The following is a 23,395-nucleotide window of genomic DNA, read 5'->3' as shown; positions in this document are numbered from 1 at the left end:
GTGCATGGTAGAGTACTGGGCGGTCAGAAAGCTTGGAAGGATGTTGCAAGGTAAGTTGTTCTGAAGTAACTACTGAGAAAAAACTTCAATACATTGCACCGTTTCCGAGTTAATTAGCATTGAAGTTAGCCATCTGACCGTTGCGCACGCATATTCAGGCGACCAGCCAGAGACAGTGTCGCCAAACGTGTACTTCGTTTGGTTTCCTAAAACGGAACAAGAGACAGACAAAAATTGGATATGGAACAGTAGTAAGGATCGGATCCGAGCCAAAGGCCGAGCAGTCTCCTGCATAATCATCTACGAAATGACAACAACTGGTACTAATAGTATCTGGCGGCCCGCCTGTATTTGCTCGCGCAATGGTCTGACTGGTTAACTTCAGTGCTAATCGTTTCGGAAACAGCGCAGCACATTGATTTTTTTTTAGTAATTATTTCTCAGCGCAAGCTACCCTGCGACGCCCATACAAGCTTTTGAGACTGTTTCTGACCGTTCTGTATATACCTGGTTGTTTGTTAGATACATAACGCGAGATTAAGGTATAATAAATTTCGATCTGTGGTATTGTAGAAGCAGAGGACAATTCTTGGGATTGCACAAATGTTTCAGAGCATGGTATTCATTGCATTGTTGCTCCCGAAGCATATCTGCGTTGTCTACAAGAGTTGCTTGGCCTGTAGGATCAAGCAGCTGTCTAACTCTACGACGTGACGAACTGCAGACTTTTTCATGCCAAAAGACGTACCAACATACTTGGTGGGCGGTCATAATTTTCTGTCAATCAGTGTAAGCTGAACATAGATAAGGCAGAAGAGAGCATTTAGCAAGTAATGTAATTTCAGTTTCGTTCAAACCCAACGTAAAAAATAGACCAAGTGCATCACTTTCGGTTCTATTCCGCTGAAATCTTTCCAGCAATCTAGTTTTTGGTTTGGCGAGTACCAGGAGGAAAGTCCTACGTTTCGGGAAATCTACATCTAGGTTGTGTTTTAGCGTTTGCTTGTCGAAATCATTTACAGTTTACGGGAAACGAAAGAGAATTTGCCCTCTTTTTCCCCTCAGTGCAGTGGACAGTAGTATTATCATTCGTAGTTAAGTAACGTGCGTTTGGGAGATGTGAGAGGCCGAGGAATTGCTCTGCACCTGTTCACGACGTCTGGGAATTTGCTTGGATGAAGAAACAACGGGGCGATATGTTTACTGGAAGTAACGGCAAGGCCGGCGGATATGCTGATCACAATTCAGCCTTGAACTACCTCCTGCTAACGGGGCAGACTGCAGAAGTGAACTGTTGTGACGGCTTCCTTTATTTATAGAGCGCTTTCATGTGCAATGAGAAGATGGTGAACGTTATCTAAAATTCACGTCTTCCATTTTTTTGTCTTCAGCACTTGGCCCACCTTTGCCAGGGTATCATCCATCTATAAATTTGCTAATTATTTCCTTTTAATTACAATGCTGAATATGGCAATTATTCAATCATATGCATCATCTGCCTGTAGCCCGTGTACACTTTGTCCTGTATGCATTTATGTGTTAACTGTTTTTGTTTGTGAGGTGTAAATGAGGAACCAGATCGGCGTTTGCTTCGATAATTGAGAAAAATCGCGTCAAAACACATCTAGACTGCCCAGTGAACAAGACCAACGGTCGTTAATCCAACGCAAGAATTCGATTGGGTCTGGCTCACCTACCTGCCTCGAAAGCTACCGCATTACGTTATCTGAGCTGGCGAAACGTTATCTAAAACTGGGTCATAATATTACTTGTTATAGCCCACAAATTGCCTAAAGATTATCAGCGCGGAGGCTATTACTGTTTTCTGCTTTCAGAGCCAATTTCCGCTATTACGAGTTTTCTCCCACCCTTTGGCGACGCAGACTGACAAAATGTGGGAAATACCACTCCACATTTTTTTTAACTTAAATTTCCGAGCACCCTTTCTTTACGACATTATTTTTGCCTAAAAGGCGATACAGGCCTTATTGTCCTGAAGTAACTCTGAGACTCATGTGGATTGTGGAGCAGCCCGCAAAGCAAGTCAAAGAAGCATGAAAGCGGAAAGATGGTTGTGCAACAAGAAAAACTTTGGCTATGACGGCTTGCACTGATCAGCACGTGAAAGCCAACCCAAGGGATAACCAGCGAGATGTACACACTAACCTTCATGAGAAGAGCAGTTTATATATATGTGTGGTCAGCCAGATTTAGATTTTTCGTAAATTCCCTCCCGAAATTGCTTAAGATGAATACTGGGTTGGCTTCCTTAAAGGGGACAACGCCTATTTTCTTCCTCATCCATGCCCAATTCAGACTTATGCTATGCTTTTAATGATCTAGTCAAACCCAAATCGTCAATGCTTTTTTCCTCAGGGAAACAGGACAAAAGACAGGAAGATTGGGAAAGGCTAGTAAAAGAAATGAACTGTTTAATTTGTTGAAGAACTATTATGGCATAATGTTTATGTGAATTAAGGCAACTGCCTTCTCTCAGCAGAGAAATAGGAATCAGAACCAAATCCTGAAAGATAATACTGATTTCTAAAAGAAAATCATTGCAGGCAATCAGAAAAGCCACAGTGACAATGAATAAGAGGCTTAATTTCACCCATATTGCAAATGACAGTAAAAACTACATAGCTGCAATATAGTGCAATAAAAGTCATATAGAAGCAGAACCCAAATATCTCTTATTTTTGTATCATTTAATGTCCTATTATCAGTTTCCTGTTACCAGGTCATACTCTTATAGAAATGCATTTTGATATAATGCAGTGAATTTTTGGCAGGTAAGTTATCATTTAGTGTCAATATTACCAGTTGCATCAGATCTTGCATCGCAATGGATAAGGGAATGTAATGTGTATCAAGAAATTGAGCCATGTTGGCTCTAAACCATTAGACTAAGGCTGCCTATCAAACCACAAGGCAGTGGTGGTTAACACTTCATATTGTCTCTGAACCAGTTTCAACAAACATATAGAGGAAATCATATCTACCGCCCAATCTCTCTTCTGTCAGCACTATCAAAAATTTTTGAGAAAGTAATGTATTCAAGAGTAGCCTCCCATATTTGTAAAAATAAAGTACTAACAAAATGTCAGTTTGGTTTTCAGAAAGGCTTTTCAACAGAAAATGCTATATACACTTTCACTGATCAAATATTAAATGCTCTGGATAACCGGACATCACCCATTGGTATTTTTTGTGAGCTCTCAAAGGCCTTTGATTGTGTAAATCATGGAATTCTTTTAGATAAGCTAAATCATTATGGTTTGAGTGGAGCAGTGCACAAATGGTTTAATTCATTCTTAACTGGAAGAAAGCAGAAAGTTGAAATAAGTGGTTCATGTAATGTTAAAACAACAGCTGATTCCTCAAATTGGGGGGGGGGGGGGGGGGGGGCTGGCTATCAAGTACAGGGTCCCACAGGGTTCGGTCGTTTACTGTTCTTGATATACATTAATGACTTACCATTCCACATTGATGAAGATGCAAAGTTAGTTCTTTTTGCTGATGATACAAGTATAGTAATAACATCCAAAAACCAAGAACTAAGTGATGTAATTGTAAACGATGTTTTTCACAAAATTATTAAGTGGTTCTCAGCAAACGGACTCTCTTTAAATTTTGATAAAACACAGTATATACAGTTCCGTACAGTAAATGGCACAACTCCAGTAATAAATATAGACTTTGAACAGGAATCTGTAGCTAAGGTAGAATTTTCAAAATTTTTGGAGTGTCCATTGATGAGAGGTTAAATTGGAAGCAACACATTTATGGTCTGCTGAAACGTCTGAGTTCAGCTACGTATGCTATTAGGGTTATTGCAAATTTTGGTGATAAGAATCTCAGCAAATTAGCTTACTATGCCTACTTTCATTCACTGCTTTCTATCGCATCATATTCTGGGGTAATTCATCGTTGAGTAGGAAAGTATTCATTGCTCAAAAACGTGTAATCAGAATAATTGCTGGAGCCCACCCACGGTCATCCTGCAGACATCTATTTAAGGATCTAGGGATCCTCACAGTAACCTCAAAGTATATATATTCACTTACGAAATTTGTTGTTAGTAATCCAACCCAGTTAAAAAGTAATAGCAGTGTGCATAGCTATAACACCAGGAGAAAGGATGATCTTCACTATGCAGGGTTAAATCCGACTTTGGCACAGAAAGGGGTAAGTTATGCTGCCACAAAAGTCTTTGGTCACCTACCAAACAGCATCAAAAGCCTGACAGATAGCCAACTAACATTTAAAAATAAATTAAAAGAATTTCTAGATGACAACTCCTTCTACTCATTGGCTGAATTTTTAGATATAAATTAAGGGAAAAAAACAACTTAAACATTAGTGTCATGCAATATTTTGTGTAATGTAGTATCTTGTACAGACATCTTTTATTAACCTGACACGTTTCACATCATTACGAAGTGCCGTATTCATGATCTATGGAACAAGTATTAATCTAGTCTAATCTAATCTGGAAAATAAAAATAAAAGAAATTAAAAAAAGTAGTGTGACATATGACTCACACAGCCACCATCCACAGTAAGATGCTTACAGCAAGCATTTAGGGCAACAAAGGTGGTTTATATTCTGGCTTGTTGGATTTCTCATTGCAGATGTTGATAAATGTAATAGCATGGACAGAAATAACATGCTATTCCATTGGTTCCATTATTGCTCCTAAATGATAGGCCACTGCCAGTAACATTGTAAATGAATTGTGAAATAAAATATATCCCAAGGAATAATTATTATTCTGTAATAGGTTTGTAGTATTTCAATGTGACAATATCTCAAAAGTTAAAACCAGAGCTGTCCAGCTTTTGTTTGAATCACATTACAGTGATCTTCAGAGCACACAGTACTCTTCAGTATTATTGAATCATTGTGGTCTGCTTCACAGATAACCATTATTGCAGGAAAAGAGCAACACACTAAACAAAGAAATGAACTGTTAAACATGCAGCTGTGAAACACAACGACAGATGACGATGTTTAAAAGTTGAGTTACGAGTTATGGCACTGGCATGTAAAATGTTTCGATTAAATTATCTTCATTAGTAGGTATTACTACCATTCTGTTCCAGTACAACTACTGCTCATTCTCTCTTAGATCACTGAGAGATGGAACAATAGGGTTCAAGTCCTTGTCTGTCGTCCTGACTTCAATTTTCCACACTTTCCTTGAACCACTTTGTTAGGAAGAAGGTTCCTTCAAATATGTCACTGCAGATTTTCTTCGAGTCCAACTACAAACACACACTCCCCCCTTCCGCCCCCCTTCTCTCTCTCTCTCTCTCTCTCTCTCTCTCTCTCTCTCTCTCTCTCTCTCTCTCTCTCCCCCCCCCCATGCCCCTGCCCACCTCCACCCTCCCCCCCCCCCCCAAAAAAAAAAAAAATTCTTGTGGCCAAGATCTTTCCCCATCCTTTGCTAGTCTCTGTCTTTTAACAATGCCTCATCTTTGCAGTGCCTTTTAAATTCTTATACTTCTTCATCCTTCCAGTGAATTGCAGCAGTTGTGTTAATTCAGCACGACTGCATATATAACCAGTTTCCTGAAAATGTTAGCTTTTAGAAATACTTACAGAGATTTGAAATTTTGTTTAATAAGCATTTTGTATGAAAGAAAGAGAATTGAAATGCTGTAATTTTCTTTCAGGTACGAGCGACTGCTCCGACGGGCCAAAACAGAGGACCTGTCTGAAGTATCAGGCATTGGATGCCTCTACCAGAGTGGCGTTGACCGCTTTGGTAGACCTGTTATAGTATTTGTTGGCAAATGGTTTCGCTTTAAGGAAATTAACCTTGACAAGGTAGGAGATCCGAAATTGGTCACATAGTAATATTTTCTTCTATCTGTTATACTACATGTGGCCTATATCTGTGCATATCACCATATGGCAAAAATGTAAGTGGAGATTACATTCGAATGACAGTGGTATTCAAAGCATAGGTTTCTAGAAGATGATACTGGCCTTGCTTTTCAATAACCTGATTTGCTGCATCTCTCCACACTAGACTATCAAACGCAAATCTTTTCATTTCAGTGTAACTGCTGCAGCCTCTATCCACATGGACCTCTTCATTAGTTAATCTTCACCTTTTGTCTAGCAGCACATTTTAAAATCTTCAGTTTTCTTCTTGTTTATGCTGAGGGTCAAATCGGACTTTAAGTCTTTGGAACGATATAGAAATTTATTGAGATAACTCACAGAATCAGTAGATGAGTCATTTTGTAGCAAACAACCTGAAGTTTGATTCAAGTAGTGTGTAAGTACCCCCTCCTGCCTCTAGAAGCACCATGGTTGTGTGCAATTAAAATGGCTACTTTCACTGGTTCGGAGCATGCTCACTGCATGTTTTGATTTCATGAACTCTACAACAAGTGTTCGGCATAAATTTCACACTGAATATGCTAAAGAACCTCCAAGTATGGCTATAATTTACTCTTGGCACAAGAACTTTGTTGAGACGGGTTGTTCACTGTGATACAATAAATCACCTGGATGACCACGCGTTGATAATAATGTTGAACAGGTTAGGGAGCACTTTGTCCAGAGTCCACAAAAATCAACATGACATGGGTCTCGCGAGTCCGTTATTCCACAAAAGACTGTTTGCCAAGTACTGCATATAGAAGTTTACACTTGAAACCATACAGATTCACAATGGCACAGCACATTGGTGATGCAGATGAAGTTGCTAATGGGAATTCTGTGCAGAAATGTTGCATCTTATAGAGGATGATGAGACATTCCTGAACACAATAATCTTCAGCGATTAGACAACATTTCATATCAGTGTTATGGTAACACCTGCAACTGCAGAATATGGGGCAGCAAAAATACACATGCAATCCTGGAACAAGTTTGACAACCCCAAAGTTAATGTGTTTTGTGCTCTCAGCAAAGGGTACAGTCCTTTCTTCTTCATGGAGAAAACTGTCACTGATATTTTGTATCTGGAAATGTTGCAAAACTTTTTAATTCCACAGATCGATGAAGATGACTGACATGGGATGGTTTACTACCAGAAAGACAGTGCACTGTCTCATTTCATCAAGGAAGTGCAAGGTTTCCTCAATAATCACTTCCCAAGTTGGTAGACTGGCTGTGAAGGGCCAATTGTATGGCCCCCTAGTTCCCCAGGCTTGACAACATTAGATTTGTTTTTCTGTGGTTTTGTTAAAGTCCATGTGCATGTTCCTCCCCTACTACACAGTTTAGCCAGCATGATAAATTGAATCTACACTACTGTTGCATAAGTTACACCCAATTTGCTGCAACGAATGTAGGAAAAATTGATTACCAGTGGGATTTTTGTTGGAGCACAAATGATAGTCACATTGAACCAAAATGACACATGATACTTTTATGTGAAATTTGAGGTTGTTTAGTACAAAATGACATATCTACTGATTATATGAGATACCTCAATAAATTTCTGTATCATTGCAGACTGTTATGTTCTTTTTGAATCAACATGTACTATCAGTCATCCATGTTTTGCTTCCATATAAGCCCATTTGAAGAGAGATACTGTCAGAAACCACTGTCCAACTCAAAATATTTTTCGAGAAAGCTTATCTTTTTATTGCCAGTTCACATTTTATATCCTTCTTACTTTAGCTATAACATCTTCATGAAATTAGAGGTAGCATTTCTCAGTATTACTTGAATGATTTAATTGTACACTATTGTGTCTAGATAATTAGTCACCTCCTTTATTCCTAAATAATTTGTAATTTCATCTCCCTTATTTACTTGTTGTCTCTCAATGAATTCAATGTGTGTGAATATTTTGTGAAAAATTTATAAATTTATTTGGAAGAGGGATTATATTTTATCATTAAAGAATTCTTCTCCATACTTTTTTGACAAGAAGAAGGATGCTGAAGTGAGGTAGAGCCATTGATATTGTTAACGTTCAGTGTGTCCAAACCCTGCACAACTCATTACATTTTGCCAGGTATTCACAACTCCATATTCAAATATCAATGAGTGCATAAACATCAATGGATGCATAAACATGAGCCTACTGACATTGCAAAAATCTTAATAAACTATGTTCACCACATTTTATACGAAGTTTGGTGTACCCCAACAGGCTTTTTGCAGATGATGCAGTTATCTATAATGAAGTACTATCTGAAAGAAATTGCCTAAATATTCAGACAGACCATGATAAAATTTCAAAGTGGTGCAAAGATTGGCAACTTGCTATAAATGTTTAGACATGTAAAATTGTGCACTTCACATAACAAAAACACACAGTATCCTGTGCCTATACTATCATTGTGTCATTGTTGGAATGGGCTAACTAATACTAGTACCTGCGTGTAACACTTTGCAGGAATATGAAATGGAAAGATAACATAGGTTCAGTTGTGAGTAAACCAGGTGGCAGACTTTGGTTTATTAGTAGAATACTGGGGAAGTGCAATTAGTCTACAAAGGAGATTGCTAACAAATCACTCATGCAATCCATCCTAGAATATTGCTTACATGTATGGGACCTGTACCAAATAGGACTAACAGGGGATATTGAACATATACGGAGAAGGGCAGCACAAATGGTCACAGGTTTGTTCAATCTGTGGAAGAGTGTCAGAGAGATACTGAAGGAACTGAACTGGAAGACTCTTGAAGATAGATGTAAACTATACCAATAAAGACTGGCTTCAGCTGCCAGAGACTGTGGTCATGTGTGTGTGAGAGTTGTGTTTTTGTGAGTGTGTGTGTGTGTATATTTTGTCTATTTTTGACAAAGACCTTTTTGGTTGATGGCTCACTTTCCAACAGTCTTTTGATTGTGCTTACCTGTGACTCAGCATTTGCACTATATGGTGAGTAACAGCTACCCTTTTCATAATATTGTTACATTCCATCCTGAATTTTCTATTGTTTAAGACATTTTAAGATCTAGATGCTAGCTAAGCAGTTTTCATTTTGATGTTGACTCAGGAGGCCTCTTGTATGAAACAGTAGGTCAGCATCAGTTTTCAATAAGTAATTGAAACATCTTGGCCAAGAAGGATATGAAAAAAAGTTTTTTTTAGCCTTGAATTAAAAAAAAAAAAAAAAAAAGGGCTTGTAGTGTTCTTACAACCAGCTCATGGCAGTGACTGATAATGGAAACATATAATAAACAAGACATCTCCAATCTTCATACCTCTTCCCACTGTTTTCACAAACTAACATGTGACCTCACAAATTATGGTAGTTATGTCTATCACACGATTCATTTATTACAAACAGCCAAATTATATAATTTTTTTTTTTTTTTTTTTTTTTTTTTTTTTTTTTTTTTTTTTTTTTTTTTTGAGATTTCAGTCATGTAATGTATTGCTTTCAAATTTGTTTAAGGCACTGCTATATCTCATCTACCTGTTGGATCCATTAGTGAAGGGAGATTACATAATAGTGTACTTCCATACTTTAACATCAACTGCTAATCATCCTTCTTTGACATGGCTTCGAGAAGTATACAATGTGCTGCCTTACAAGTAAGTAAAAATGATATTTTTGGGTTTCTATCTGTTTTTTTATTTGATTTTATCTGTAATTGACTTATCTTTCATTAGCTGAAAGAAAGATTCAACTGAACAAAAACAATACATTTAGTTTTTATTTTAAAAAGTTGCATTAAAAAAGAGGGTTATAGTTTGTGGTAGTTATTGAGAAAAATAAACGGCCATTCCTTGCAGACAACTGAAATGATGTCAAGTAACAATTAGTGAGTAGTGTGAGCAAGAAGCAGTTAATTTCAATACACTCCAATTGGGAATGTAAAGAGAAATATGCGATGAGCCATATGACAAATCATTCAGTTCTAAAATTACTGATAGCTCCAGATGTACATTACTTTTCTGCTGCCTTTATTAACATCTCTGATCATGTTCACTTAGGTTATGTTAAAACTGTAACCAAAATAAAAGTTTGTCAGTTAAACATTTTTTATTGTAATCCTTAAAATGATTTGAGAGCTTTCACCTTAATCTGTAGGGAGATATAATGGGTTCCAACATGATTTTTGATGAGTACATGTGTATTTTCATTGGATACAACCAGCAATCTATATGTTTCATTTCATTTTCTTTACATAAAATGTTTGATATATGTCACATATTAACTCAGCTGCTTATTTTTTTAGAAAAATGTGAACAATTTAACTATTTTACAAGAAACTGAAATAATTTAAAGAAAGTGACCTGTTGCATCCTTGTAAATGCACAGTGTACACGTAACCAGTCATGTAGAAACTCAGTATACCCACCAGACAATGAGGATGAAAAGCTGTGGAATGGGCCATGAATGTTATTACAAGTTATGGAACTGATGCTGATGATTGTTGCTTCCATTAAGTTTGCATTCAGTTTGTGCAACAGTTCTCCTGGTTTCAGTTGTCGGTGCAGTATCTATTAGATGGCTCATATATCAGACTGCACAAAGTTTTTATTGTTTTTTTTTTTCACTTCTCTTGTGGCACATGTTGAATTATTCCTCAAGCCTCAGTACATACTACTTTAGATTTTCCATTATGTAGTCCAAAGGCATAGATTCTCTCTGTTAACAAAACCACTTTCTACCTACTCATTGATATTGAACTTTGTATAACAACATACTCCAAATATTTTTATCTTAATTTTAGGCCTCTGTCAAATATAGCAGTGTAATCCAAGTGCTGACGACATCTTTTGTCGTCGTTGATACATGGGAGTTGGTTGGTTGGTTGTTTGGGGGGAAGAGACCAAACAGCGAGGTCATCGGTCTCATCGGATTAGGGAAGGATGGGGAAGGACGTCGGCCGTGCCCTTTCAAAGGAACCATCCCAGCATTTGCCTGGAGTGATTTAGGGAAATCACGGAAAACCTAAATCAGGATGGCCGGACGCGGGATTGAACCGTCGTCCTCCCGAATGCGAGTCCAGTGTGGACGACATCTTTTCTAATGATTCTTGTTACTCTATTGGATTTAGATCATTTCATTGTTGATTGGTATTATGTTTCACAATTTTGCTCTTTTTTCATTTTTGACTAGTGCAATTTTTGTAAGTTCATTTTTGCAAATGCTTAAAATTTGTCAAATTACAGCTCCCAGCATGGAGTTGGCTGACTACCATTCCTCTTCTTTAAAAATAATCAGTTGCCAGTATATAATTTATATGTTGCAGAATATTAGTAAGATTTATTCTTTTTCTCCTGTGGTATTGTAAAGTCCTCTGCAAAATTCAACACATAGGAATGAACATGAATAGTCACAATTGCAAGAAGCTTCTTTTTTTATTTTTATTTTTTCAGCACACATAGGTACTAATATGAACAGTCACAACTGCAAAAACTATTTTTTTACCTTATAACAAATTTAAAAACAATTTTCTTATGGTTGTAACTGTTCATGTTCATTCTTAAGTAAAAAACAAGAAATGCCATTCTCCAGAAGACATGTTCTAAAATATTACTCAATACACACAGTTTACTGGCACACACATCTTTCATCGTTTCTTTTACCTCTTGGGCCACAATTGGATCACATCAGCCAAAATAATATTTCCACAGGGATGATTCAGTATCAAACTCTTCATTTCATTACAGTTGCTCTTACCTCCAAATAAAGATTAAATTCATCTAAAAGTGTGTATCCTGAGGCTGGAGGTTCAATGCGTGATGGAGGAAAATATTGTAGTAACTTGAGGTTTGTGGCACCAGCATGGGTACTGTTGACACGATTAACAGTGTTCCTGATATGCTTGTGTAAGGCCTTTGTATACGTAATTAGGGTACAAGGTTTTATTTCTTGTAGTTCAAAAAATTGTAATAAGTTGCTTATGAGCAGGAAGTTAGGAATCTCCAGAAATTCAGAACTAAGATAAACAAAGTATGTTAGCACTCTATATAGTCAGCATTTGGATAACTGAGCTTGCAGATCCTTATATTACCATTTTAGGTGCAATGTTCCTTGTAAACAAGCCCACATTCATTCCACAAACAATCTATTGTTCTTGAATGGTAATTAATACACTCATGTGGCTGTTAATTGTAATGTTGTATGTAATCAGCTAATTACATGAGATATTACTTTGCAATCTTTTAAACTGTCACATAAACTACCTATTTTAATTACTGTTATTAATGTAGATAATTACAGTAAATTCATCATAGCTTAATCTCTGTTGTAACGCATTTTGACTCCTCTCATTTCCTGGGGATGCTCATGTGTCATGGGAGCTACAGAAAGCAAAATGTGAATAATAAAATGAAAGAATAGGATTCTTGTTACCTTCCATTCTCCATTTTTTCTGCAATCAATAATACCCAGACAATAAACTGAAGTAATTTCAATGGTACGAACCAGAGACATTGCTGATGTGTGGGGTGGCTTGCATGCCTCAGTGATACAGATAACTTCACTGTACATGTGGCAACAGTGGCGTGGTACCTGTAGAGAGGCCAGACAAAAATGTAGTTCCGGAAGAGAAACAGCAGACTCTTCAGTAATTGCAGGAGCAACAGTCTGGATGACTGACCGAGCTAGCCTCATAAAATAAGTCAGCACAACCTTGGTATGCTGGTCTTTTGAACAGCTGAAAGCAAGGAAAAATTATACCCATTATTATCCCAAGGGCATTCATTTATACTGTATGTATTGTAATTGACAATGGCCGAAGTAGAGAGGATATAATGGAGAGTGAAATTACAATGAAATCTAGACCATTAGCTGCTTACAGGCATTGATAAATATCAATAGGGACAGTTGAAAATGTGTGCCCCAACCAGGACTTGAAACCAGGATCTCCTGCTTACATGGTGGACGCTGTATCCGACTGAGCTATCAAGGACACAGAGAATAGTATGACTGCAGGGACTTATCTCTAGTGCACACCCTGTGAGACCCACATTTCCAACTTACTGTGCACACACTACATTTATAGTGCCCCTGCCCACTGTACTTGTTACTCGCGGCAGTCAATCTACCGATTCCCGTAAGAGTTTGAGCGATGTGAATGCATCCACACTGAAGATCATTGGCCAGTAAGCCTTATCTACATGAAGACGGTATTTTTGAAAAAGAGGAATTTGCAAACATGTATTTAAATTTAAGGGTTAGGAAATCGTTTTCAGAAGATATTTGTGTGGAGTAAGGCCTTGTATGGAAGTTAAATGTGGATGATAAGTAGTTCACACAGGAATAGCATAATGGTAGTTTTTATTGTGGTGCAACAGAAGATTGCTGAAGAGTAAATGGGTAGATCGAGTAACTAATGAGGAAGTGCTGAACTGAATTGGGGAAAAATAAATTTATATCGCAACTGGACTAAGACAATGGATCAGTTGATAGAACACATCTTGAAGCATAAATGAATCATCAATTTGGTAACAGATGGAAGTGTGGAGGGTAAAATTTGAAGAGAGAGAGAGAGAGAGAGAGAGAGAGACAATGGATGAATACAGTAAGCACATTCAAATGGATGTAGGTAGCAGCAGTTATTCAGAGGCTGGCACAGGATAGAGTTGCATGAAGAGCTGTATCAAATCACTCTTCTGACTGAAGATCACCACAGCAACAACAATAACATGCTTTTACCACCATCAGAGTAGATTTGCCAGGAAAGCACTCAGAATTGTTGTTGGTAGGAATATCAACAATGTAGGGAAAGACAGATTGCTACTTACCATAAAGAAGATACGTCAATTTGCAGACAGACACGATTAAAAGACACTCATATGTAGCTTTTGGCCACAACCTTAATCAGTAACACACACACACACACACACACACACACACACACACACACACACACACACACACACACACACACACACACGCGCAAACAAAAACAAGCACATCTCATGCACACACGACCAGCTCCAGCATCTCGGACATCTCCGCAGTCCGCAGTCGTGTGTGTGTGAGGTGTACTTGCTTTTTGTGTGTGTGTGTGTGTGTGTGTGTGTGTTTACTGATGAAGGTTGTGGCCAAAAGCTACATGTGAGTGCCTGTCTGCAACTTGATGTGTGTCTTCTTTACACGAAGCAGCACTCTATATTTTCCCACATTGTTGATGTGGGATTTTCCATTGTTTGAGAATTATTGCTGGGACAGGTATATGTTTGTCACATGATGTCATGGAGCAAGGATGCATAATTAAGACAGTAACAAAGCAAAGCAGAATATTAAAAAGAGACAAACTAACAGAATAAAAGATATGCAAGCGAGAAAAGTAGTTTAAAACCAGATATCCTGATTAATGATAACATATCTACTTCTCTATCAATTATCTAATGATAATATAAATGAACTTCTATTAGTTCTTTTTTCTTTCTTATCATCAGATGACGAACTGATGTATTCAGAAGGTTAAGACACAGTCAGCTCTTCTCTGTTTTCTCACTTCATATATAAAATTTTATTATCTTTTTTAATGAAGAATTTGTGTGTGTTTCCCTTTGTTTTTAAATTAATACTTGCTCCAAACAATTGCTACATGCTGTTCAAGTCTTAGAAACAGATTTTGTACAACAGGTGTTAAAATTTATCAGGTGTACGATATGTCTGCATTTGGCTTTACAATGTTTTGTTTTTCAGGTACAAGAAAAATTTGAAATCATTTTACATCGTTCACCCCACAATTTGGACAAAGGTATGTTCTTGAGTGATAAAGTGTGCACGTCTCTATCATTTATCTATTGTTAATAAGTAACCATAATTAATTAGGCTTATACGTTAGGGAATTAGTAAGGTGACCAACTGGTAGCAAACAGCCTGGGAACCCTAAAACTTTATGAATGTAATGTATGAGCAAACACATACATGAAAGTGACTAAATGAACAGATGAAGGGTAATGTATACTGCTGATGAACTTCATTTCCCCTATAGTGCTATACCAAGATAATCTGCAGAGACTGTAGCTTATTAGTGCTGATATGCCAGATGGTTCTAAACAGGATTCATATGCTTGCTAGGAGTTTACATTCCTTGGTAGATAAACTGACTGAAACTCTGAACTTACTTAAGTTCCACTGAAGTGCGAAAAGAATTTTATAACACTGGTATGGCCTTTGTTTTTTCCTTTTTTGGGGTGTGGATCAACAGAGGGTGGGGAAAATTTTGGAGAGCCTCTTTGCCTGTTTGAAGCAGACAGCATATGATCTAGTATAAAATTTCAGAAGTTCTGTCAGGCTGTTCACAGATGTTACTGTTTTATATAAGAAAGCCATAATGCCAGAAAATTGTGGTGAAATGCAAGAAGACCTTAAGATTCTTCAGAAAAATCTTAATGAAATGCAATTCACCAGTGAAACAGTGGGCCTACACAATGCTACACTCATTGTTGAGTATTTCTCAGTAGTCTGGAGGCTTTATCAGATGTGATTAGTGAAGAAGATAAAGAAGACCCAAGGAGGAATGGTGTACTTTGTCACAGGCTTGTTTATGCAAGAACATCATAGGGGTTCTCATCAAACTGCAGCAGTGGGCACTATAAGAGAGGCATAGTGTGCCACAGAAAGGTTGACTGTTAAAATTCTGAGACCATGATTTCCAGTAAGAGTCAAGCAACATATCACTTCCTCCAGTGTACCTGTTGCAAAATGACCATAGTGGGAAAATCAGACACATGTGAGCCAATTCAGGACATTATATTTCTTCCCATGAAAATGAAAAAGACACCAGGGAAATAATATGGGTATGATCCACCTTCTGAGAAATGTAGGTGTAGATGTAAAGGAATCTCCCACATGTAATTATTTTGTGGCCAAAATATTCTCAGTAGGTACATTTTAGAATTTTACATTATATCCTATCAAAAATTGTTGGTCACTCTGCTCAGCTCCCACAAAGATTAAACGCATTTGTGATGAACCATACAACTCAAATGCCAAACTTCTGTTTCTTTTGAATGTTTTCTATTGGGTTTCATGTTTGAAAAGAAAGGTGGGTGAAGATGAAGATGCAGGTGGTGAGAAATTTTGTTTTTGTCTTCTGAGTAATGGTTGGAGATAAACCTTACTTTCATTTTGCACATGTTTACAAGTGCACATATAGTACCTAGCACAAGTATAGAAGAATGTTTGCATTACTAAGGAAATTGTTTAAGGCATATTATGATTTGACTGTTTTGATACGGTATGTTTCATCAAAATCGTACAGCTCAGTGGCAGTGGGTGAACAGTTTACTACAGATATATTCTTGCACTCCACCAGAAAATGTTGTGTACAGGGATTGGGAGAAAAGTCATTGCAACTATAGATGGAAACTCCATGTGTAGACACTGAAAAAACACAAACATTGTGCCTCACTTATTTATTACAGTAGAGTATAGGATAATACTGGTTTCGAGCCAAAATGATTATAGCACTGCAAACATACAGTTGAAATGACAAAACTGGAATCTAAAGTCCCTCAGAGTAGTCCCTTGCAGCATTCACTACACACTGCTAACTATATGGGACTTGCTGAATAGCATCTGTGCCACCAGTTGCCAATTTGCTGCACCTTGTCTGAATCAGGTCATTTGTTGCCAAACAGCACTGGTAATGTCCTCTCGTACTGCAAACCACCTACCACATAGTGGTTCATTTACCTTTCATATGAGATCAAAGCCACAGAGCAAAAGGTCAGGAGACTATGGTGGTCGCTGCATCGCAGTCAATTCATGTGATACCCACAGCAGTGCGATTTTGTGCAGTTGCAGCTCTGTCTACAATATCCTAAAGTGTGACAATAATTGAACTATATAAAAAAACAACTCAAATTAGTTACAAACTATGGCATACACACACTTTATTCAACATGTAAACATCACTACAGATATTTGGATTTAGGTTATGACATGTTTGATATGCCTGCCATCATTGGTGATAATGTGGCGCAGACAAATAGCGAAATTCTGCATGACCAGCTGAAGCATCGGGACATTGATGCTATCAGTTACCTCTGAATGGCTGTTTTCAGCTTAGAAATGGTTTTGGGGTTATTGTTGTACACCTTCTCTTTAATATAGCCCCACAAAAAGGAGTCGCATGTGTTCTGATCTGGAGAATATGGCAGCCAATCAAGGCCCATGCCAGTGGCCTCTGGATACCAGAGAGCCAGAATGCAGTCCCCAAAGTGCTCCTCCAGGACATCAAACACTCTCCTGTTTTGATGGGGATCATACTCAATCTTGCATGAACCACATCTTATTGAAATCAGGGTCACTTTGGATAATGTGGGTGAAATCATCTTCCAAAACTTTCATGTACCTTTTGGTAGTCACCGTGCCATCAAGGAATATCACACCAATTATTCTGTAACTGAACATTGCACACCACACAGTCACCCATTGACGGCAAAGAAACTTCTAGATCATGAAATGTAGATTCTTAGTCCTCCAAATGTGCCAATTTTGCTTACTGACAAACCATCTGTCATTGTGAATACACACTACGCCTGCATAGCTTCCACACAACATTTAACAGTTTATGATTTGTTGACATATCTGCAAGAAAAAAAAATTAGTTGCAATGACTTTTGCCACAACCTTAGTATGAAGTAATACATGAATGGAATGATATGGACACTACCAGTTTGTGAACTTACCAAAAATGCTCAGTTAGTGGTGGCTGTTGTCATTTTCCATGAAACTGTGTAGGGAGTTTACCAAGTCTGTCATTCCGCAAAGAACAAGAATACATTTGTAGGGAACTGCTCATCATCACAGTGTGATGGATACGGTGTGCAGTGAATAACCATGCCATGTCAAACAATTTCTTAATAATGCAAGCAGTCAACATTTCCTTACATACGTTTTCATCATTACTGAATTTAAGGCAGTTGTAGTTCATGCCAATCTGGTACGATAGTGGTTTTTAAAGTCCATTCCAGATCTACTTGTCTGGAGGATTGTGCTGTTGTGCATTGTCTCAGAAATGATTAATTTTATACAGATAATTGCTCATCTTTAGTTTTAAATGACTAAATGAGAGAGAGAGAGAGAATTTGCTGTGACCCTACTAGGTATCTTGGCTTTAGAAAGACTATACTCAACCAACAACTGCAGAGTCCTTGAATGCATAATGCATGGTAAGTAGTATTAGTTAGGGTTTGAAACTTAATGAGGATAGGCACATTATGGAAATTTGTTTATCATTTACAACTAGTAAGAACATATTTTCATTTTAAAAAAAAAATATGAAGCTTAACTGAGATACTACCTGTCCTCTCAAACTGAAAAGTAAATGAAATGTAAATTGTTGCAATTCCTATTACAACTCCATTTGTTACTGATTCTTAATGACTTAGAAAGCACACAGAAAGATGCCATAGAATAGACATTTCAGAATCAATGTCTGAAGGCTTTACAAATATGACACCAGAAAGTCGTTGGTGGAATATAAATAATACAGTGAGCTGTGCTTGTGGTACAATGTTGACAGCTGGGACCATGTTGTCATGAAGGTATATGTGTATTCTATTTGTATGGAGGACATCATCTGACAGCTTAACAACATTTTCAGTCATGCTTGTGTGTTTACTCATGGCTCAACCATATGTTGGGTTGTTACCCTACCCTTCCATTATTTATATGAAAGCTTTGCTACTTCATTTTAGCAGTTTTCATTTATTTTTTGAATGTGTTATAATTTGTCAAAATAAATTTCTAATATACTATGATTGTCTATAATTTACTTGCAGATGATGACATGGTGGTTTACAACATTTATGGCTCCAGCCATCAAGCAGAAGGTCCACAGCCTTCCTGGTGTAGAATACCTATACAGTGTAATGTCCCCTGACCAATTAGAGATACCAGCTTATATTACAGAGTATGATATGTCGGTCAGTAGAGCTAGTTTTTTTCTTACAATATGCCTTACTAATATTCATTATATTCAAAACACATTTTATGTTAAATGATATTACTTTCTTTCCAGATTAATGGCCTAAGATATTTTCAGCCTGAGTCACCTACATAGATAGATGCCAAATGCACAAGCTGAAGAGAACTGTTGAATTCAAAATGCAGTGCCCCATATAGCAGAACAAAAATGTAGTGATAAAATGAGCTTCATAATATTTAGAACTTTAGCCAGAATGTTTTAAAGCAGTGAAGATTTGTTATCAACCTCCAAGGAGTATATGGGCTGAAAGTGGTTATAAAAGTTGTTAAATTTTTGTGTCATTCTACTGCCATGACGTGTTAATGGTATTTATTCTCAAACTAAATACTGAGAATCAAATGACTGACAGCGTAAACTCCATTTTAATCAATTGTATGTTCTTATTCTATACAGATGTTTCATATGTTGATAAGTGGGAGCACTAAAATTGTTAATCTTAAATTTTCACTAGAGATATCCGTAAAATGTGCCATCAAGTAGTTCAGCCAATACAACAAAAGTTTATGATTAATAACAAAGTGCTGGTGTTCAGGCAATAAGTTTTATGATTTATCAGTGACATGTAGTGAAAAGTGGATTAACAATATTTTTAATAATATCATAAAAAACAAAATAGATGCCAGTATTTACCACAGTATCAATTTTTATTTTCATGTTAAACAGGGAGGATTGTTAATGTAGTATTGAATAATTAAGATGTTGACGAGTGAGTGGCTTACTTTCCTGTGCTTGTTGTATGAGGAGATATGTTAAGAGATGTAATAACATTATGAATGTTTTATGGTAATTTTTATTTTATATTTTGTACAATTTTGTAACCATTAAATAGCATCACTAATGATGTACAAGTGAAGAACTATGTTTTACAAGTTAAAAGTTGTCAAGTGTCTCTCAGGGCACTACTGCAGCTGTTGTTGAATATTTTGTGCATTAGAAAAAGGTACAAAAATACTGTTTAGTATTTTTATACAGATGCACGATTTATTGTGTTTTGAAAGTGTAAAACAAGTGTTAAATGTTGAAAATCCTGTGGCCTTCCACGTGGTTCCACAATAGATACAACAATTTTTACTAGAGAATTCGTTTAAAATATATGCTGCCTTTATTCAGAAATAGTGCCTGTTATATTCGCCGATAACATCTAATTACAGGTGAAAACAATCAATAATCATTGCAATAATCTGAGACTGACTGTATTTCTCTTTGCAGAAAATATTTATGGGCTGAATTGAGGGAAACTGTTAGTATATATTACATATGCTTTACTTGATAAATGCACTTGACATCTTGAAATGATATGCACTATTTCCAGATGTCAGTATTGCCTTTTTCATTAATAATGTTCAGTTAGAGAATAACAGCCCAAAATAAAGGAAAAATGTGATATCTGTACATCAATTTCAACCAGAAAATTCTGACAATTATTAAAAAAAACAAAAATGCTTATTGTACTATACGAATAGCCGTGCCACAGTTTCAATAAAAAATAACAATGGATCTAGATTGTTATCAATCACAGAATTCACAATAAAGACTACTCCAGATTTGTTGAAATTTTATCTAATAATTTACTCTTCATGTACATACTAATTAAATTGTATAGGTCCAAAGAATTTTTCTTCTGATTGAAATACCACATTAGCAAGATATGTAGCACAAGATTCTTAGCCAATTAGGGACAGAGGTAATGACTGTTATTGCTTAAAAGATTGATCGCCACTACCATCTCTAAGAGTGTTGTGTTACAGATACAGTACAAATGGTTCAAATGGCTCTGAGCACTATGGGACTCAACTGCTGAGGTCATTAGTCCCCTAGAACTTAGAACTAGTTAAACCTAACTAACCTAAGGACATCACAAACATCCATGCCCGAGGCAGGATTCGAACCTGCGACCGTAGCGGTCTTGCGGTTCCAGACTGCAGCGCCTTTAACCGCACGGCCACTTCGGCCGGCAGATACAGTACACTACCAACAGCAGCTGCGAGCACTTCATTAGATAGAAACCTCAACCCCTGGATGATTTGTTTTCTTTTGCAATACTGAAACATAATTTCAATATTATGAAAAGGGTAGATTATACCCACCATATAGTGGAGATGTTGAGTTTCAGACTGGCACAACAAAAAAAAAAAAAACTGCTGAATGAGCAAGCTATCAGCCAAAATGCCTTCTTTTGAATTAGACAACATATCCACACCCGTTTTCACACAAACACAACTCACACACGCGTGACCACTGACTGTCTCCGGCTGCTGAGGCCAGACTGTGACTCAACATCTCCACTACATGGTGAGTAGCAATCTATTCTTTTCATAATATCATCATTATTCAATCTTGTATTTCCCATTGTAACATAATTACCATTTTCGTAATTACATAGTTAGCTACAGTATTTATCTGGAGTCAAATCCCTATTTACAACAGAATAATAATCTACAATGTGAATCTGCCATGGAGTTTATGCAAAGCGGGTGGAGGTAATTCTCTCAATGGGAATGATGTAGCTCATCAGACAAAATAATGTGGTAAAACAAAGTAAATTAGAATAATTTGTTTTAATGGTGGTTGTCTTTATTCTATCCATTTATAATGTATCTTATGTACCTCCTTGGCTATTTCTGTGTTAGAGAGATCTGAAAAGCAGCCCATCCAATCTCTGAAGCAAAATGAGGAGCTGTTTGATCAAGAAACAGCAGCATTATCAAAATTAATCTAATGGAAATAACAGCGGGAGGGACTTAGCGATATATTGATCACATATTCCACCCTCAAAGATGGCTCCTCGTATTGCCTTGTATGTAGCAGTTGGCCAGTTAGAACTTGCCTAAAGACTAATCCGTAATGGTGTTTACATTATTAATCAATCACTTTCCTGGCCACAACGAAACAGAATGCATCGCTAAATTATATTTTGTTCCACAATACAGGTAGGTAGAGGTGTCACTGACCCTTGCTTCATAACCTCCCAAAACTTCTCTACAATTCCATCAGACTATTCACATACTATCAGAACACAATTATGCCAATGATATTGTGCTCTTCAAGAACTGTCGCAATCCATTTTATATTGTTAGGAACCTTAGAAACATACCCAATGTTACAATGTACAGAAGGTGAAAATACACCATAACAGAAAACAAGAAATTGTGTTCATTGCGAAGCTATAACACACTCACCACAAGCTGACAGTCGGTGGAAAGACCTTTGGTGTGCCTCAGTCAAATATGTTGTTCTTATGAAAGGCAGGAAATTGACACAGTAGTTGCACACAACCAGTGCAATGAACAAAGGTGTGGTGTCCTATTTGGCTAGTTATTTGGGATCTGATGAGAGTGATGAAACTAAGCTAGGTGGCATGTCATTGTACTTCCTTTCATCCCGTATGGTTTGGAAATGTGGTTAACACAAGCAAGCAGGATACCCTCAGTTTGAGCCCCAGTCCAGCATACATTTCACTTGTTGTTGCTGATTCTGCATAAAGTCCCGATGCAGCTGATACCATCAGTTCCTTCTCTTCTTTCCTGTCCTCCCTCCCCCCCCCCCCCCCCCAAATTTATATTTAATGAGAAAACTGAAAAATACACAGAAGAATGGAGACACCTCAAGCGGATGGATGAAGAAAGAATTCCATTTGTTATAAACAGGTACAGGCCCTCAGTTAATTACATGAAATTGGAACAGCCATATTGCCTAAGCCTTGAAGTGCATAAGAAGAGAAAGAAAAATAAATACTTCTTACAATCTCATAAATTCATTAGGACAAGAACTCCCAAATTCTGTTCACAAGGTCACCCTCACAAGTACTTCAGGGACCGACACATTAATTCACAGACGACGCAAACACTGTTACACAGACAATATTTCTAGCTTTCCACGGCGTAATGAATAATCCGTTAAATTTCTGACCTGTGGTGTCTTGGCTCACTCTGAGGATGGCTGGAAGATAAGTGATAGGAATATCGGTGGAAGAAATGGAATTCACACCACTACATGTCTGAAATTAAATGGATCATACATTTAATAACCCATCATGTATCTGTACATCTGTCAGAACAAAGATGGATATGTTACTTAGTGAGTGTGTCTTGTACTACCTTAAGAGCAAATAGGCCCTCTGTATATCAGAGAAAGGTTTTGCTGCCTAATTGTAGGATATGGGCGGTCAGGAGAATGTGCCACTAGGAAATCTACTTGGTGGCCGGTTATGGAGTAAAATGAGTGTAAATTCAAGTCGTATTACACGCTAGAGGATGAGGCTGTCAGACTGCTGCAAAGCAGAGACAAAAATAGAGAGCGAACTGGCACACCTCCATGATTAGGGCCTCTTTCTTTACTCTAATTTAAAACTTCACATCTGTTTTCAAAACATTACTCAGTGAACTCTCAATAAAAAAGTAAAAAATAAGGATGACTCCTTGTTTGTCATTAATAAACCATATGCAGGATCAAAACGTCACTAATGGAAAAATCACACGGAAAGTCAGATTTCT

At 37.2% G+C, this 23,395-nt stretch overlaps 1 protein-coding gene across 2 annotated transcripts in view; it reads left to right on the top strand.

Moving 5' to 3' along the window:
- Positions 1 to 20,456, top strand: part of LOC126482367 (protein GDAP2 homolog) — a 991,597-nt gene extending 971,141 nt beyond the window's left edge. For both annotated transcript variants that reach the window (XM_050106457.1, XM_050106456.1), the window contains 5 exons: positions 5,680 to 5,833; positions 9,386 to 9,525; positions 14,606 to 14,660; positions 18,697 to 18,840; positions 18,936 to 20,456. In XM_050106457.1, the coding sequence (XP_049962414.1) occupies positions 5,680 to 5,833; positions 9,386 to 9,525; positions 14,606 to 14,660; positions 18,697 to 18,840; positions 18,936 to 18,977 (535 nt within the window). In that variant the 3' untranslated portion in view covers positions 18,978 to 20,456. The remainder of the gene's footprint in view (positions 1 to 5,679; positions 5,834 to 9,385; positions 9,526 to 14,605; positions 14,661 to 18,696; positions 18,841 to 18,935) is intronic.
- The last annotated feature ends 2,939 nt before the right edge of the window (positions 20,457 to 23,395 follow it).

This window comes from Schistocerca serialis, chromosome 5, assembly GCF_023864345.2.
Source record: "Schistocerca serialis cubense isolate TAMUIC-IGC-003099 chromosome 5, iqSchSeri2.2, whole genome shotgun sequence".
NCBI classification, from domain to species: Eukaryota; Metazoa; Arthropoda; class Insecta; order Orthoptera; family Acrididae; genus Schistocerca; species Schistocerca serialis.
Note: the sequence above shows the minus strand (reverse complement) of the source record. Positions and strands in the feature narration are given on the sequence as shown.